This window comes from Salmo salar, chromosome ssa03 (assembly GCF_905237065.1).
Source record: "Salmo salar chromosome ssa03, Ssal_v3.1, whole genome shotgun sequence".
NCBI lineage: Eukaryota > Metazoa > Chordata > Actinopteri > Salmoniformes > Salmonidae > Salmo > Salmo salar.
Window position 1 is genome coordinate 33384201 of NC_059444.1, and position 20274 is coordinate 33404474.

At 40.4% G+C, this 20274-nt stretch overlaps 2 protein-coding genes across 15 annotated transcripts in view; one reads left to right on the forward strand and one right to left on the reverse strand.

The window, feature by feature from the left end:
- Window positions 1-335: 335 nt before the first annotated feature.
- Window positions 336-1843, reverse strand: LOC100136453 (cathelicidin). Of its 2 annotated transcripts, NM_001123586.1 has the most exon segments (6): window positions 520-525; window positions 528-603; window positions 605-723; window positions 968-1084; window positions 1202-1324; window positions 1563-1742. In NM_001123586.1, coding segments are annotated over 6 exon segments (621 nt in total).
- Window positions 1844-11661: 9818 nt separating this feature from the next.
- obscnb (obscurin, cytoskeletal calmodulin and titin-interacting RhoGEF b) overlaps window positions 11662-20274 on the forward strand; it is a 116408-nt gene continuing 107795 nt past the window's right edge. For all 13 annotated transcript variants that reach the window (XM_045714736.1, XM_045714737.1, XM_045714745.1 and 10 more), the window contains exon 1: window positions 11662-11944. The gene's annotated coding sequence lies outside the window, so the exon portion shown is untranslated. The remainder of the gene's footprint in view (window positions 11945-20274) is intronic.

The following is a 20274-nucleotide window of genomic DNA, read 5'->3' on the forward strand; positions in this document are numbered from 1 at the left end:
TGTAAGCTGCACTGCAATTCTGTTTTCTTCACTGTAAACTGCCAGATTGCTCCATTGTGGCACATGTATTTGTGTACATAATATCTTAAAAGTAGCAAAATGCTCTTTCTTGCATTATGGCTCTTACATTTCCGGTTCCTAGGCGGACACATACTAATAACTCTTAATTGAATCTGTGTTCGGTCCTAGATGTTTCAGCAAAGGTTAGACTGCCGGCCTAATAGATCTGACGAAGTATAGACATTTATTTGAAACAACATAATGAACAATAAACACAAAAACTAAAAAAAAAACTGAATTCCTGAAATGCCATGAAACATGAAATAAATAACACATTTTACAGACATCGTCTTTTGTAAATTTATTTTGCAGTTTATTGCCGTAAACATAATCTGGAAGTAATTTTCATCAAATTCAACAATTGGCAACGTTGATACATATAAAAAAGATAAATAACCTTATGACATTTCTTTGATAGATGGGTTATTTTCAGTTATCCAGAGGTTGTATCGTGCTGATCTATGCAAAGCGATTTCCATCACGTTGATCTCTGATAAATCCAGCAGTGAAAGAGCCACCCCCAGGAGGAGAGCCACCCTCAGGACGACCAATTAAGGAGCCACCCCCAAGGCGAGTGCCACCCCCACGACAACGAATGCTGCCAATTTTGCCACCATTGCCTCTGGAGCATTTTCTGGCTTGGCTTCTTCTTGTCCGAATCTTCTGCTGCGGGGAAAAACCCCGGAATAATTAGACAAGTATAATCAGAAAAATAAGGTGCATGTTTACTTTCTCAAGAAACATGAAGTCCAACCTCCATGAAATTCATAAGCAGATAATGCACTTTTCACATCTACACTTTTAGATTGCAGATCAACTGATCTGACACTGTTAGGCTACCATTATCATGACATCCTAACTAATGTAGGTAGGGGGGTGTTGAGAAATAACTTGCATTGCTCAGTACCTGCATAGCATCTTCTGCCTCCATGTATTCACAATTTGTTTTAGACAGGTCAGTGTTCAGGTTGTTGCTAGCCTCCAGAATCGGATGTCTGACCATCATGCTGCACATCATTAGTTTCTAGAGGAAGGAGTAATTGACAATTAGCCATTTGCTAACCTCAGAATATTATTTGTCATTTCCTGCTTCGCATGATTATTATTCCCCCACAATACTGTAAAATCCAACTGTTCTTACCCCATTTTTCTTCAGAGGACATGGTTTGCCTGGCTGCCCCTGTGATTTACTGCAGAAAGTCTCCTGCATGGGGAAGGTCAGCCTTACAGACACCTCAGACTGGTCCACATCCTCTGTATTCAACTGATTTCAGAGAGACAAAGACAATACTGGGACTTATAGTATTTTTATTTCTTTCAATTGTCATTCCCCCACATTGAGTCTGTTTCTTTTCCACAAAAAAGGGCTTGGAAAATGTGTACATGATGGTGCATATTTAACAGACAATTATTCCTTGACTTGACTGAAAGAAAAATATTAAATAAAACATGACACAAACTTTTGTGAAGGAAGGAAATATTCATACTGTCAGAATACTCACAGTCTCGACTTGGAGCTGGTTCAGAATTGGACGGAAAGCCTGCTCTTCCCCAGGAAGCAGCTGAGGCAAAGCAACTGAGATGATGTCTTCATACCTGGTCCCAGTTTGGTCCTGAGATCTGACCAGCAGGGCAGCCACAGCGAGCAGGATGAGAGATCTCACCTGGACCTTCATCTTCATGTCTGATTCCTACTTCCTACTTCTGCTGTTTTATAGTCTGTCTGTTGTTCTTACAAAAAAATCCAGGGTTGAGCAATCCAGGCTTCTAGGAAAAACCCTCCTGAAGTGTCGTCATGGTTTTTTACAGAACTAGGCCTAATCTGTTTCCGGAAAAATCCCTACATGTTTCAACAAAGCCTAATTTGTCTGCTAAATAGATCAATCAGAGCATTGGCCTTTAATATTGCTAAATTTGATATATATTTATTTTAAACAGCATAATGAACAATCATTCTGAACACAACAAATATAACTTTTGCAGCTGTTACTGTCCACTGTTATATTTTGCAGTGGACAAAAAAAAGTATTTGATCCCCTGCTGATTTTGTACGTTTGCCCACTGACAAAGAAAGGATCAGTCTATAATTTTAATGGTAGGTTTATTTGAACAGTGAGAGACAGAATAACAACAAAAATATCCAGAAAAACGCATGTCAGAAATGTTATAAATTGATTAGCATTTTAATGAGGGAAATAAGTATTTGACCTCCTCTCAATCAGAAAGATTTCTGGCTCTCAGGTGTCTTTTATACAGGTAACGAGCTGAGATTAGGAGCACACTCTTAAAGGGAGTGCTCCTAACCGCAGCTTGTTACCTGTAAAAAAGACACCTGTCCACAGAAGCAATCAATCAATCAGATTCCAAACTCTCCACCATGGCTAAGACCAAAGAGCTCTCCAAGGATGTCAGGGACAAGATTGTAGACCTACACAAGGCTGGAATGGGCTACAAGACCATCGCCAAGCAGCTTGGTGAGAAGGTGACAACATTTGGTGCGATTATTCGCAAATGGAAGAAACACAAAAGAACTGTCAATATCCCTCTGCCTGGGGCTCCATGCAAGATCTCACCTCGTGGAGTTGCAATGATCATGAGAACGGTGAGGAATCAGCCCAGAACTACACGGGAGGATCTTGTCAATGATCTCAAGGCAGCTGGGACCATAGTCACCAAGAAAACAATTGGTAACACACTACGCCGTGAAGGACGGAAATCCTGCAGGGTCCCCCTGCTCAAGAATACATATACATGCCCATCTGAAGTTTGCCAATGAACATCTGAATGATTCAGAGGACAACTGGTGAAAGTGTTGTGGTCAGATGAGACCAAAATGGAGCTCTTTGACATCAACTCAACTCGCCGTGTTTGGAGGACGAGGAATGCTGCCTATGACCCCAAGAACACCATCTCCACCATCAAACATGGAGGTGGAAACATTATGCTTTGGGGGTGTTTTTCTGCTAAGGGGACAGGACAACTTCACCGCATCAAAGGGACGATGGACGGGGCCATGTACCGTCAAATCTTGTGTGAGAACCTCCTTCCCTCAGCCAGGGCAAAGAGGAGTGGGACAAAATCCCTCCTGAGATGTGTGCAAACCTGGTGGCCAACTACAAGAAACGTCTGACCTCTGTGATTGCCAACACGGGTTTTGCCACCAAGCACTAAGTCATGTTTTGCAGAGGGGTCAAATACTTATTTCCCTCATTAAAATGCAAATCATTTTATAACATTTTTGACATGCGTTTAAAAAAATAAAAAAATAATTCTGTCTCTCACTGTTCAAATAAACCTACTATTACAATTATAGACTGATAATTTCTTTGTAAGTGGGCAAACGTACAAAATCAGCAGGGGATCAAATACTTTTTTCCCCCCACTGTAGATTTTATCCTCAAATCTATACAACTATGTTTTATCTGGTTGATCACACCTTAAATACGCTTCAGGGTTAACTATATTGTTGTTGTTACTATGATGACAATAGGAACAATATTGTTGATGACACAGTTTGTCAAAAGTGCACTTAACTGTTCTTGAGTGACGCATGTTTCTGAAGGTACTGGCCAATTCGAAGTAGGAAAGGTCAGCCAGGAAAGTTGCGAAGCGTCTCATGATTCATGTTCCCCCGTCAATCAAAATGTGTGTTGCAACTCTGGTTTGAAAGACCTTTTATTTCCATGTCTGTCTGCCACTTGGTCGAAGAACCACCAGCTCACATACACAAACTCACAACTCACAAGCACATACCATAAAACTTTCCAGCTACAGAAAACTTTTGATTTCTATATCTAGCTTATCTGTATATTTTACTGATTTGTATCATTTTGAACTGACAAGGTGAAGAATATTAGGAAACTGAGCTGTTTCACATATTCATTTGGTAATGTGGGTAAATTGGATCTTCTGTTTGAATGTCACACATTTAAAATGGCTTTATATCAATTAGTGGGCATCTATACTGTACATAACAGTAAGCCTATATGCATGTTATGTTGTTACCTTTACTTTGACTGTACAGAGTAGCCATGCTGGAACATTTATTTCCATGTCTGAAAGTTCCACAAGGTTTTCAGATTTGCACATTACTGTCACCTAGGTAACTGTGTCAAGTCTCCTCTCAACGGCAGGTTCTACACTGAGCGTACAAAACATTAAAAACACTTGCTCTTTCCATGACATAGACTGGCCAGATGAATCCAGCGAAAAGCTATGATCCCTTGATTGATGTCACTTGTTAATCCACTTCAGTCAGTGTAGATGTAGGGGAGGACTCAGGATGAAGAAGGATTTTTAAGCCTTGTAACAATTGAGACATGGATTGTGTATGTGTGGCATTCAGATGGTGAATGAGCATGACAAAAGATTTAAGTGCGTTTGAACAGGGTATGGTAGTAAGTGCCAGGCGCACCGGTTTGAGTGTGTCAAGAACTGCAACGCTGCTGGGTTTTTCACGCTCAACAGTGTCCCATGTGTATCAAGAATGATCCACCACCCAAAGGACACATAGCCAACTTGACACAACTGTGGGAAGCATTGGAGTCAACATGGGACATCATCACATTGTAACGCTTTCGAAACCTTGTAGAGTCCATGCACCGACGAATCAAGGCATGATAATAAAAAAATCTATTCATTTTCACACACATTCCCATTTAGTTTAAATCTACACATATAGAGGTGTCATTACAAATAAACAGTTATTGAATATAGTTCAAGGTAAAAACGTCACAATGAAAACAGGATACAAAGATACTGTAGGCAACACGTAGCTGCACTGCTGTAGTATTTTCATTGAAGTTCTGCCTGGAGGTGTCAAACTAAGTAGATAATACACTGCATTCGGAAAGTATTCAGACCCCTTGACTTTACCACATTTTGTTACATTACAGCCTTATTCTAAAATTGATTAAAGAGTTTTTTTCCCTCATCAATCTACAGACAATACTCCATAATGACAAAGCAAAAACAGTACTTTGTTGGCAGCTTTGGCAGCGATTACATCCTTCAATCTTCTTGGGTATGACGCTACAGGCATGGCACACCTGTATTTGGGAAATTTCCGCCATTCTTCTCTGCAGATCCTCTCAAGTTCTGTCAGGATGGATGGGGAGTGTCACTACACAGCTATTTCCAGGTCTCTCCAGAGATGTTTGATCGGATTCTAGTCCGGGCTCTGGCTTGGCCACTAAAGGACATGCAGAGACTTGTCCTGAAGCCACTCCTGCATTGTCTTGGCTGTGTGCTTAGGGTTGTTGTCCTGTTGGAAGGTGAACCTTCACCCCAGTCTGAGGTCCTGAGCACTCTGGAGAAGGTTTTCATCAATGATCTATCTGAACTTGCTCTGTTCATTACCCCTCAATCCTAACTAGCCTCCCAGTCCCTCCCACTGAAAAACATCCCCACAGCATGATGCTGCCACCACCATGCTTCACCGTAGGGATTGTGCCAGGTTTCCTCCAGACGTGATCCTTGGCATTCAGGCCAAAGAGTTCAATCTTGGTTTCATCAGACCAGATAATCTTGTTTCTCATGGTCTGAGAATCCTTTAGGTGCCTTTTGGCAAACTCCAAGTGGGCTGTCATGTGCCTTTTACTGAGGGGTGGCTTCCGTCTGGCCACTCTACCATAAAGGCCTGATTGGTGGAGTGCTGCAGAGATGGTTGTGCTTGCTTTATGCACACACAAACCTACTGTAATATTACCTTACAGATTAGTGTATTTACTATGCCTGTGATATGTGGTTGTCCCACCTAGCTACTTATATAAAACCAGCCAGTCTAGAGGGGCATTGTAAATCTTTTCCACACCCCTCAGTAAATCTCCGAAAAGCATTCACCAGCAAACGACCACCCCTTCTAAAGCAACTGAGGTGCCATTTGTCCCTTTACAATGCTGCACATGTATGTCTGTGTGAAGGAAAAGATTCATGACATTAGAGTGTCGGTCTCATTGATAATAAATAATAACTGTTCATGTGCTGACGGTCTGTAATTCTAAAAGCAGATATACTACAAATGTATTTAGTTTGTGTGACCCTATCCAATTCACCTATCCCCAATCAGGTACAGTATCGGCATAAAAATGTATACATCTTGCCTTGTCACCGAAGCATAGTATTAGCCTTTCCATGGTTTGTCAAAAGCATGACTGTCAGTTTACAATATGACTGACTCTGGTTTAATACTCAACATGAGTATTACATCTTTATATTACAGGGTCCTACAGGACAGATTATTCTCAAGTTAGCTCAGGACATGCAGTAAAGACCAGAAGTCAGAATTCAAGTAGTCCATGGCAACAGAGAGTTAGTAATGTTTGGATTACCCTCTGCTAGAGTTTCAGAAAGTTTAAATAAGAGCCATGGGAGGCCTGCTGCTGTTGTCAGTCACACAGTAAGCTAAGCAGAGCAGCCATGGGGGAAAGCCCACAGTGGGAGGGACACACTCTTAGAAAAATGGTTCCAAAAGGGTTCTTCGGCTGTCCCCATAGGATAACTCTTTTGGTTCCAGGTAGAACCCTTTTGTGGAACCAAAATATAATAACGTAATATGATTCTGCTTTGAACTATTTGGCCCTGCCTTTACCTTCTAAGATTGCAAGAAAGAATTGTCAAGTGCATGACTCTATCACGACTCAAGACCGGTGAAACAGATCAGGATTGATTGACAGAATCAATGTAGATAAAGGCACATAATAGTTTATTTTGTTTGCTGACCCACCTCATTTTATGATTATTTGTGTTTCTTTTATTTGTGCCTATTGGCCTTGATTTATGGTAGGAACGGCTCTCTTCATTCCCAGAATGTTTCTGTGGTGTCAGTGCATTGGTGCTGTACAATATTTGAGGCACAATACAATTTCATTGGCTGACCCTTCAGCACATACTGTATGTTACCGGCATTATAGTTGATGGGGTTATACAGTTGAAGTCGGAAGTTTACATACACCTTAGCCAAATACATTTAAACTCCGTTTTTAACAATTCCTGACATTTACTCCTTGTAAAAATCCCCTGTTTTAGGTCAGTTAGGATCACTACTTTATGTTAAGAATGTGAAATGTCAGAATAATAGTAGAGAGAAGGATTTATTTCAGCTTTTATTTATTTCAATTAGTATTTAGTAGCATTGCCTTGGGTCAAACGTTTCGGGGAGCCTTCCACAGGCTTCCCACAATAAGGTGAGTGAATTTTGGCCCATTCCTCCTGACAGAGCTGGTGTAACTGAGTCAGGTTTGTAGGCCTCCTTGCTCGCACATGCTTTTTCAGTTTTGCCCACACATTTTTTATTTGATTGAGGTCATGGTTTTGTGATGGCCACTCCAATACCTTGAATTTGTTGTCCTTAAGCCATTTTGCCACATCTTTGGAAGTATGCTTGGGATCATTGTCCATTTGGAAGACCCATTTGCGACCAAGCTTTAGCTTCCTGACTGATGTCTTGAGATGTTGCTTCAATATATCCACATAATTTTATTTCCTCGTGATGCCATCTATTTTGTGAAGTGCACCAGTCCCTCCTGCAGCAAAGCACCCTCACAACATGAAGCTGACACCCCCGTGCTTCACGGTTGGGATGGTGTTCTTCGGCTTGCAAGCCTCCCCCTTTTTCCTCCAAACATAACGATGGTCATATTGGCAAACAGTTCTATTTTTGTTTCATCAGACCAGAGGACATTTCTCCAAAAAGTACGATCTTTGTCCCCATGTGCAGTTGCAAACCGTAGTCTGGCTTTTTTATGGCAGTTTTGGAGCAGTGGCTTCTTCCTTGCTGAACGGCCTTTCAGGTTATGTCGATATAGGACTCGTTTAACTGTGGATATAGATACTTTTGTACCTGTTTACTCCAGCATCTTCACAAGTTCCTTTGCTGTTGTTCTGGGATTGATTTGCACTTTTCGCACCAAAGTACGTTCATCTCTAGGAGACAGAACGTGTCTCCTTCCTGAGCGGTATGACGGCTGTGTGGTCCCATGGTGTTTATACTTGCGTACTATTGTTTGTACAGATGAACGTGGTACCTTCAGGCATTTGGAAATTGCTCCCAATGATGAACCCGACTTGTGGAGGTCTACAGTTTTTTTCTGAGGTCTTTTGATTTTCCCATGATGTCAAGCAAAGAGGCACTGAGTTTGAAGGTAGGCCTTGAAATAGATCCACAGGTACACCTTCAATTGACTCAAATGATGTCAATTAACCTATCAGAAGCTTCTAAAGCCATGACATCATTTTCTGGAATTTTCCAAGCTGTTTAAAGACACAGTCAACTTAGTGTATGTAAACTTCTGACTCAAAGGAATTGTGATACAGTGAATTTTAAGTGAAATATTCGGTCTGTAAACAATTGTTGGAAAATTTACTTGTGTCATGCACAAAGTAGATGTCCTAACCGACTTGCCAAAACTATAGTTTGTTAACAAGAAATTTGTGGAGTGGTTGAAAAACAAGTTTAATTGACGCCAACCTAAGTGTATGTAAACTTCTGACTTCAACTGTATCTTTAATACGATATTTGTAGAATAAAGCCCTATTTGCACTTGACTAGTGTTCCTAGAGAACATCGGTTATGTATTTGTGCTGTGTTGGTATTTATTTAACTGATAATGCCAGAGAAGCTGGTGTTTGGAGGATATATTGGCACTGGTGTTGTTCGTCGAGGGCTGACAAACCGTGTCAATATATCCTCCAAACACCAGCTTTGAGGGTATTATCATTTTTATACAACTGGTTACCAACATATTCAAATAATGATTGAAATATTTTAATGAAAAACATTATTTTGATGAATTTATGAATACTAGACTCAGCAAAAAAAAAGAAATGTCGTCTCACTGTCAACTGCGTTTATTTTCAGCAAACTTAAAGTGTAAATATTTGTGTGAACATAACAAGATTCAAGAACTGAGACATAAATAGAACAAGTTCCACAGACATGTGACTAACAGAATTTGAATAATGTGTCCCTGAACAAACTTGCACCTGCAAGTTCCTGGACATTTCTGGGGGGAATGGCCCTAGCCCTCACCCTCCGATCCAACAGGTCCCAGACGTGCTCAATGGGTTTGAGATCAGGGCTCTTCGCTGGCCATGGCAGAACACTGACATTCCTATCTTGCAGGAAATCACACACAGAACGAGTAGTATGGCTGGTGGCATTGTCATGCTGGAGGATCATGTCAGGATGAGCCTGCAGGAAGGGTACCACATGAGGGAGGAGGATGTCTTCCCTGTAACGCACAGCGTTGATATTGCCTGCAATGACAACAACCTCAGTCCGATGATGCTGGGACACATCGCCCCAGACCACATCGCTCCACCTCCAAATCAATCCCGCTCCAGAGTACAGGCCTCGGTGTAACGCTCATTCCTTCGACGATAAACGCAAATCCGACCATCACCCCTGGTGAGACAAAACCGCGACTCATCAGTGAAGAGCACTTTTTGCCAGTCCTGTCTGGTCCAGCAACGGTGGGTTTGTGCCCATAGGCGACATTGTTGCTGGTGATGTCTGGTGAGGACCTTCCTTACAACAGGCCTACAAGCCCTCAGTCCAGCTTCTCTCAGCGCATTGCGGACAGTCTGGGCACTGATGGAGGGATTTTTTGTTTCTGGTGTAACTCAGGCAGTTGTTGTTGCCATCCTGTACCTGTCCCGCAGGTGTGATGTTCGGATGTACCGATCCTGTGCAGGTGTTGTTACAGGTGGTCTGCCACTGCGAGGACGATCAGCTGTCCATCCTGTCTCCCTGTAGTGCTGTCTTAGGTGTCTCACAGTATGGACATTGCAATTTATTGCCTGGGCCACATCTGCAGTTCTCATGCCTCCTTGCAGCATGCCTAAGGCACGTTCACGTAGATGAGCAGGGATGCTGGGCATCTTTCTTTTGGTGTTTTTCAGAGTCAGTAGAAAGGCCTCTTCAGTGTCCTAAGTTTTCTTAACTGTGACCTTAATTGCCTACCGTCTGTAAGCTGTTAGTGTTTTAATGACCGTTCCACAGGTGCATGTTCATTAATTGTTTATGGTTCATTGAACAAGCATGGGAAACAGTGTTTAAACCCTTTACAATGAAGATCTGTGAAGTTATTTGTATTTTATGAATTATCTTTGAAAGACAGGGTCCTGAAAAAGGGACGTTTCTTTTTTTGCTGAGTTTATTTAATCCTTCCACATCTAGGGTTGCTACCCATGCCGGATGGTAGTTTGTTCTATCCGTTCGGTTGTTATAGGCCTGGCATAGAAAATTTGCTCACTCGTCAGGACACTGTTGTTCAGAGGATCTAGCCAACAACACAGCTAACACAATAACTTCAATCTGAAGCTGGAAAGACTGCAAACTAGCTGCACTTCGTTTCGTTTTAACTTTTTTCAATGGATATTTCTTTGTATATATCCATGAAAATGATGCCAGCTGATTCATGGTTTCTATTGGCTGAGAAACACTGCCTGCCTGTCTGTCTCTTCCCTACTCCTGACAAGTTCATTATGAGACAGCTGGAGATCCAATTTGAATATTGAAACAATGTTGCAAATGTTGGATAATCAGACAGCAAGATTTATACAAATCTCCATAGTTGAAAACTAAAAAAAGAAATTTGAGATAATGTCTAGATGCTTTTTATAGTAGTGATCAAGTTTATAAAGTGCCTGGCTGGGCTGATGAGACAGCGGATTGCACTGTCAGATTGAACAGAGTAAATAAGCATTTTAATGTCATAGCTTTAGCCGTGGTAATTTGTGGAATGGACACTGGTTGGAATGCGGTTTTAACCAATAAGCATTCAGGATTAGACCCACCGGTTGTGTAATATCCCAGAATGTCAATTATTCCAGAGGACGATTCGGACGGGATTAGTTTTTTCCAAACTGCTCCCTGTAATGCTCTTTTTTATTTATCTATATATAAATTGCCCCTGTGACAACAATTTTGGACCCCCTCCCTAAATGTGGAGTATGAAATAATTTTCACATAACAAATTTTTGCTATCGTTCTTTTTTTACATCCGTTATTAGACAGAAAATGCAGATAAATTGTTGAATGATTATGAACATGGTCTTTTGCCTGCTAATGCCTGCAATGCAGTTAATAAAACGATATGACAACAATAACGTCTAATGTAACTGGCCCCTCTTCCAGTACAACTGGCCCCAGCTTCCCCCCCAGTTGAAATGGTCTAGAATCGCCACTGCTACAAGAGGACACCAACGTACACACCTCTGTAGTTTTTTCTATTTTCAATTTTTTTCTGGAACTCAGTCAGTCTTAAATTACTGTTGAGAGTTACAAAAGGTGCAATTTTGAAAATTGGTTGTCCATCAGTAGTTTTCCTCTTTTTATATGTCACTCACTGACAGTCACTCAATTAGCCCATGTCACTTTTTTTATCGGTTAATTAGTCTAGCCAGCTATCTAAACTTGTAGTATTCATGGCCGAAAAATACCGCACAGGGTTGATTTTGATTTTGTTAGTCACTTTCATTCAGATATCATATAAACATGGCATGAGTAATGTTTCAGGGTAGTCAGATAGATAACCTATAGCAGCCTGTCCAGACCCATGCTCCAGCACCTAGGCTATCTCTTCATTAAATGACAAGTCTATTTTGGAATGGAGGCTGCACCAAAATAGGAACGTTAGCTGTTTGGCATCATGTGGTACCAAATTAGAAAAAAAGAAAGCGTAGTCAACCATCCACCGCAGGAGACTGGGGGAATGTTACGCTTTCCTGGATACACAATCATCATTGTAGGGATATTGATACTCACCGGACATACATTTATTGGATCTCAACGGCAAAGATTGGATTATTTTACGCTGTAAAACTTGAAGTTTTAGTTCACATGTTTCAGCGCTTGTTTTATCAGAGTGGCTGAAGACTCACGGTGAGCAAATCATTGCTGAAGTTGAACTAACCCAGTTCCCAGTTTAAATAACCTAAAAGGACATTCAATTTGCAATCACTGATCAACATAAGGCATAATTCATATATTTTTGAATGGGAATCGAGTGTCGTTATTTTAGAGGAATCATGTTTATTAATGTGCTTTATGTTTGTGGTGACAGTTTTACCTTCCCCCAAAAATATGTTTTCATAACTTATTTATTTAATTACAATGAGCAACTTTGTTGGTCCGAGAATACCGTCAGTAAAACGGTTGTTTTTTTTTGCCGGCTATCTAGCCTACACAAAACCAACTACATAAAATATGTATGATCAATTTCAATAGGCTAATGGTATTGGCAAGTTTATTAAACAATATAGAACAAAGAAGCGTTTCCTTCAGTTGTGGTGCCCTATCAAAACAGTTGATCCCTCTTCGCTTCTACAAATGGCAATGGACAGAGACGCGGCCCGACAGCTGAGGTTATTTTGGGTACAGGCAGCTCAAGGGAGTGAGGTGACAAAGATGGCAAATGTCACCCTTTCAAAGACACATATCTGTTCTATTTAACCGTGTTAAAACATAATTTGTCCCAATCTGGCGGTGTGTTGATGTCAGTTTACCTTCGTCATTTCAACGTGGATAATTGACTAATCTTTGTTTAAGATGTTGATCAATCAACAACCTATATTCACCCACTCAAAAAGACAGCCAAACGTTTGTTGAATTTCCATGTGTTATCACTCTGCTTTCAACCTTCTACAAGCACAACCAAATTTCAATGGAAAAACAATGTCTGATTTTTGGTTTAATTGTCACCCAAATGTCTATCACTGCGCTTTCAATCATTTAAAAGCAAAGTTAAAATGGGAATTGAATGTCAGATATATATATATATTTTTTTATATAACAGATGAATGTGTTATCACTGTGGTTCATCTAATAGCAGAACCAAATTACCTGGATTGCAATTGAGATTAGCCTACATTAAAAGTACATAATGCTAGTAATCAATGAAGTTCGAGATTCTGCGCAGATTATTACAGGAATTGTGATGATCTCCACGACCTATGCATGTTATCTTGAACATGCACGCTCTATATGATTACATTAAAAGAAATGTATAGTTAACACTCAAAATGTGACCATGGATGTGTTATTCATTGGAAAGTTGAATGTTACATTAGTTTGTAAGATAGCCTTAACTTTAGGCTATTTATCGGATTACAAAAGTAATATTGAATTGTGTTTGGTTGGCAATGCGACCAAATATCAACGTTTAAAGGAGATCTATCTAGTGCTTGGAAAGTTTCATTTGAGCCAATGGCTTAATCCCATTCTTTAACTTGTATTTTTCGTTGAGTTGGAGATGTGAATCCGACATATCATTTGTTAACTTTAATAGTTAATAGGATATGTATTGTAGGGTTTTAATTGTATTTCAAAAGTGATATTGTTTCACATTTTGATGGTACTATGCACAGGATACACGTGGTATACACCATCCAACTAAATCCGTACTTGCAGGTTCCTTCTCGACAATGCAACAACAATAAGAAATATTAAAAGATAAGAATAGGAACATAAAGTAAATGGTTCAGTAGAATAGAATAAACATTTGAGTATAATACAGGAAGGTACAATTTATAGTCCAATATTTACACATAACTTGTATCAGAGAAAAGGGGGATTTGCAAGTGTTTAAATTGTGCAATAGTATATTTGAGTCTGGTAACAGCAATTGTGATGTGTGTATATAACAGTGTTTCTGTGTGTGTGTGTGTGTGTGTGTGTGTGTGTGTGTGTGTGTGTGTGTGTGTGTGTGTGTGTGTGTGTGTGTGTGTGTGGATGTGTGTATATCCACACAGCCTTATTCTAAAATTGATTAAATTGTTATTTTTCCTCATCAATCTACACACAATACCCCATAATGACAAAACAAAAACAGGTTTCTAGAAATTCTTGCTAACTTAAAAACTGAAATATCACATTTACAGAAGTATTCAGACCCTTTACTCAGTACTTTGTTGAAGCACCTTTGGCAGCGATTACAGCCTCAACACTTCTTGGGTATGACGCTACAAGCTTGGCACACCTGTATTTGAGGAGTTTCTCCCATTCTTCTCTGCAGATCCTCTCAAGCTCCGTCAGGTTCAAATCAAATCAAATCAAATGTATTTATATAGCCCTTCTTACATCAGCTGATATCTCAAAGTGCTGTACAGAAACTCAGCCTAAAACCGCAAACAGCAAGCAATGCAGGTGTAGAAGCACGGTGGCTAGGAAAAACTCCCTAGAAAGGTTGGATGGGGAGCGTTGCTGCACAGCTATTTTCAGGTCTCTTCAGAGATGTTAGATCGGGTTCATGTCCAGACTGGCTGGGCCACTCAAGGACATTCAGAGACTTGTCCCGAAGCCACTCCTGCATTGTCTTGGCTGTGTGCTTAGGGTCGTTGTCCTGTTGGAAGGTGAACCTTTGGCCCAGTCTGAGGGCCTGAGTGCTCTGGAGCAGGTTTTGATCAAGGATCTTTCTGTACTTTGCTCCATTTATCTTTGACTTGATCCTGACTAGTCTCCAAGTCCCTGCCGCTGAAAAACATCCCCACAGCATGATGCTGCCACCACCATGCTTCACAGTAGGTATAGTGCCAGGTTTCCTCCAGACGTGACGCCTGGCATTCAGGCCAAAGAGTTCAATCTTGGTTTCATCAGACCAGATAATCTTGTTTCTCATGGTCTGAGATTCTTTAGGTGCCTTTTGGCTTACTCCAAGTGGGTTGTCATGGGCCTTTTACTGGGGAGTGGTTCTGTCTGGCCACTCTACCATAAAGGCCTGATTGGTGGAGTGCTGCAGAGATGGTTGTCCTTCTGGAAGGTTCTCCCAGCTCCACAGAGGAACTCTAGAGCTCTGTCAGAGTGACCATTGGGTTCTTGGTCACCTCCCTGACCAAGGCCCTCCTCCCCCAACTGCTCAGTTTTGCCGGTCGGCCAGCTCAAGGAAGAGTCTTGGTGCTTCCAAACTTCTTCCGTGTAAGAATGATGGAGGCCACTGTGTTCTTGGGGACCTTCAATGCTGCAGACATTTTTTGTTACTCTCTCCAGATCTGTGCCTCGAAACAATTCACAGAGCTCTACAGACAATTCCATTGACATCATTGGCTTGGTTTGTGCTCTGACATGCACTGTTTAAAAAAAAAATGTATCCTTTATTTAACTAGGCAAGTACAAAATGTGGAAAAAGTCAAGGGGTCTGAATACTTTCCGAAGGCGCTGTATGTCTATGTGAGTGAATTATTGAATTGAATTATTGAATTGAATTGTGTTTGGTTGTCAACACAAACAAATATTAACATTTGAAGGATATTATTATATATATTTTTGTCCTATTCTTTGACTTTTGTTTTTGGTTGAGATTGAGATGTGAATCCAACATATCAACTAATAATTTGTAGACAAACTGGAATTAAAGCCAGACTAAGTAAGTGGCAGAGATGGCAGTATCTAAACAGAAGGTACATCTCCTTCAAATGTTGATATTTGGTTGCTTTGACAAAATCACTAAATATCAATAATCAACCAAAGCTTGAAACCCTAGGCCTATTTTATTGTATTTCTTTAGCTGAATTCTGGATAGAATTGAAACAATAGCTGTTGATGACTTTGTGAATGCTATATAGGGCTAAATAACATAATTGATGATATATGAGTGATAAAGTATGGTCACATTTCATTTGCTCTGTTAAACATACCTTTTGGAATGACTTGATTGGAACAGTGAATCTATTTAGTTTTTAAGTCGAGATTTCTCACCAATCCTTCTCATAATCGCACATTGGTAATATTCAGTGAAAACATCATAGGTAAGCAGGGCTGGGCTTGGTTAAAACCATGGATGGTCTCTCCAGTGGCGTAGCGGTCAAGGCACTGCATCGCAGTGTTGCGGCGTCATTACAGCCTGGGGTTCTATCCCAGCCGTAACCGGGAGTCCCATACGGTGAGGCACAATTCGCCCAGCATCGTCCGGGTTAGGGGAGGGTTTGGACGGGGAGGCTTTACTTGGCTCATCGCGCTCTAGCTACTCCTTGGGGCTGGCCGGGCGCCTGGAGGCTGACTCGGTCGTCAGTCCTCCGACAAATTGGTACGGCTGGCTTCCGGGTTAAGTGTGCGGGTGTTAAGAAGCGAGGCTTGGCGGGTCATGTTTCGGGAGGACGCATGACCTCTCCTGAGCCCGTTGGGAGTTGCAGCGATGAGACAAGATTGCAATTGGATATCACAAAACCGGGGGAAATTACAACATAAAATTTAAAATAAAACCCTGAATGGTAGGCCAAAGGGTAGCTCTATATAGATATATTCTCCAGTAGTAGGTGCTGCTCAACCTACAGCTTTTTATTCTGATAGCGGATATAATGTTGAAGAGCTGACGTTGTTTTCAAGGTACAAATTCAACATATTTCATACAAGGTTGGTCTATAGATACGGTTCCATCCAATTGGCGACAGATGTTCATGTGAATATTCAAAACTCCGTATAAAGACAATATATGCATTTTTCCATCAGTGGTGTTTCCACCAAACTAATTTATTGCAGATAAAAGTCAGTGCTTAATGACTTTAGAGTTTTCATGTACCGATTAAAAATGTTAAGTTCACTGTGTTTCCATCACGAGAATCGCGAGAATATTTTTATCTGTCAAACGGCAGTCAAGCATCGATCATGTCACCAGAATAAGATCCTCAATATTTATTGGAAAGGAGCATCAAGCTCATCACCGTACACTTTCACCACCCTGTGAAGTTCATCACAATGTATGTCTTCTGTAGCCTAACAAACGGCATGGTTTCCAGAGTCGTAGTGGGAGGATCACGCACCATATTATCACGTGACTCTAAATTGATTTCAGTATGATGGTTATTATATCAATATTTGCGCATAAAGGAATTTTCACCGACATTTCTAGCAAAATACATTTTACAGGCACAAAAAGATCGCACCATGTCCAACGAACAAATTATCTGCCAGCATTTGCACAATTGTACCGAAAAGTCCTGTTTCCATCACAGCTGTCGTGATGTAGTTTTATACCGTATGACTTTACTCGTATGAAAACTGTGGATAGAAGTCATTTATGTTGAAATTTGGTTACCATGATAACATAATCATGTGCTTGAAATTTCACCCTCAAAACAACAGTTTACGATGATAACTTTTGTTGTTGTTGACAAATTACGTTTACATTTTTTTATTCAACCAGTTTGTGCCCAGTGGGAATCCAACTGCTCCACTTTCGATGCACCTTTTTATGGAAGTGTGTACTGTAGGTGTTATTTGACCTTGATAGTGATAGGGGTCTGGTTGATTGCCTACGTCACACTGCAATCGTATATAATATGATTTGACGTCATTTTCTTTGTGACCAATGATCTTGAGCCTTCTTGGATAGGCACTTCTAATGTAAATCTATGGCAGCACCCAAGGGGCTTGAACTTCGAGTTCTCCTCGTAGATTTTGCGGTGACGTAGTGTTCCCATGAGTGACAGAAGCCAATCACTGAGCCAATCACGGCGCAACTAGAGAACATTACCAACCCTTACGCTCCGTATTTTCCGCTGGCTTCCCCACCACCACAAAAAGCACCTAGCTAGGCTGAAACACCTACATTTTGCAGCTGCCTTACTCAAGAAAGCAAAAAAGAACCATGTTTCTATGCAGCTTTATTAACTCTATGATTGTTTGCAAAGTAATATGTGACACGTATTAATGACAAAATAACAGGCAAAAAAAAAAGTGATGTTGTTTACTCTATATCACAGTGTTTTAGTTGGGTCTCTGTCCAGGGTTGGCAAATGTGCTATACAAAATGATAAAAATGCAGATTGTTACATTGAATGTCACAATTTGACGTAACCTAGAAACATTATGTGCAATGTGTTCTTAAAAGTCACCAAATTTACAGCATGCTTTGTGTATTTTGTCGTTGAATTTTAAGTCAGCATTGTGTAGTGGTTATGTAATTGTAAACAGATAAAGTAAAGACCTGTTAAACAACTCTCTACTAGGCTGTGGGATTTGCTCTATAAATGTTTTAACTACTGAGATACTATTGTTATCTACAGAAGTCTAGAGAGGACATATTAATAAAAACAAATAGTTCCCACGTTATATTGAGATAACAACTTATTTAACTCATGATTACTACATAACAAAAGTTGTTTTATCGAGATCACAAAATAATTTTCTCATGATCACAAAAGTTGTTTTGTGGAGATCAAGAGATAATCAAAGTACCACATATAATCCATTAATTTGTTCAGATGCATGATAACCACTTCATCAAGGAGCCCTGTCACTGTGTTGACCCCATTTAAGCCCTGAACGATGCCTGACCAGCAGCCCTGTCTCCCAGGCTGTCCCCAAGACCACAGCCAATCGCATGCAAGGAACAAAGCAGCTAACTTGGCTAGTCTTGTCAGCTAGCTAGTTAGCTAGGTAGTCTCGTTAGCTAGGAAGAAAGCTAGCAAGCTAGTCTGTTATCTATGCTGGTTGTTAGCTTGCATAACTGATATGGCAGAGCCCCACCTGTTTTGAGCCACATGTGTTTAGCTAAAACTATATATATAATATATATACAGTACCAGTCAAAAGTTTGGACATACCTACTAATTCAAGGGTTTTTCTTTATGTTTACTATTTTCTACATTGTAGAATAATAGTGAAGACATCAAAACTATGAAATAACACATACAGAATCATGTAGTAACAAATAAATAAAAATATTTTCGATTTTAGAGTCTTCAAAGTAACCACCCGTTGCCTTGATGACAGCTTTGCACACTCTTGGCATTCTTTCAACCAGCTTCACCTGGAATGCTTTTCCAGCATTCTTGAAGGAGTTCCCACATATGCTAAGCACTGGTTCCTGCTTTTCTTTCACTCTGCGGTCCAACTCATTACAAACCATGTCAATTGGGTTGAGGTCGGGTGATTGTGGAGGCCAGGTCATCTGATGCAGCACTCCATCACTCTCCTTCTTTGTCAAATAACCCTTGCACAGCCTGGAGGTGTGTTGGTTTATAGTTCCACTAAGCGCAAACCAGATGGGATGGCGTATCGCTGCAGAATGCTGTGGTAGCCATGCTGGTTAAGTGTGCTTTGAATTCTAAATAAATCACAGACAGTGTCACCAGCAAAGCACCCTCACACCATCACACCTACTCCTCCATGCTTCATGGTGTGAACTACACATGCAGAGATCATCCATTCACCTACCCTGCATCTCACAAAGACACGCCAAATTTGGACTCATCAGACCAAAGGACAGATTTCCTCTTGTCTAATGTCCATTCCTCGTGTTTCTTGGCCCAAGCAAGTCTCTTCTTATTATTGGTGTCCTTTAGCAGTATTTTGACCATGAAGGCCTGATTTACATAGTCTCCTCTGAACAGTTGATGTTGAGATGTGTCTGTTACTTGAACTCTGTGAAGCATTTATTTGGGCTGCAATTTCTGAGGCTGGTAACTCTAATGAACTTATCCTCTGCAGCAGAGTTAACTCTGGGTCCTCATGAGAGCCAGTTTCATAATAGTGCTTGATGGTTTTTGCTACTGCACTTGAAGAAACTTTAAAAGTTCTTGACATTTTCCAAATTGTCTGATCTTCATGTCTTAAAGTAATGATAGACTGTCGTTTCTCTTTGCTTATTTGAGCTGTTCTTGACATAATATGGACTTGGTATTTTACCAGATAAGGCTATCCTCCCTATACCACCCATACCTTGTTACAACACAACTGATTGGCTCAAATGCATTAAGAAGGAAAGAAATTCCACAAATTAACTTTTAACAAAGAACACCTGTTAAGTGAAATGCATTCCAGATAACTACCTCATGAAGCTGGTTGAGACATTGCCAAGATTGTGCAAAACTGTCATCAAGGCAAAGGGTGGCTAGTTTGAATAATCTCATATATAAAATATGCTTTGATTTGTTTAACACTTTTTTGGTTACTACATGATTCCATATGTGTTATTTCATAGTTTTGATGTCTTCACTATTATTCTACAATGTAGAAAATAGTAAAAATAAAGAAAAACCCTGGAATGAGTAGGTGTGTCCAAACTTTTGACTGGAACCGTATATATTTATATATTTTTGTTTTTCATGTTATTTTGTCATTAATACGTGTCACTTATCAGTTTGAAAACATTGTAAAAAAAATCTACTAACTAGCTAGATAGCTTGCTTACAAGACCAGCCATGCTAGCTACATTGTTGCTTGCGATTGGCTCTGGTCTTGGGGGTGGCATACAGACTCAGAGTTACCTGTCAGGC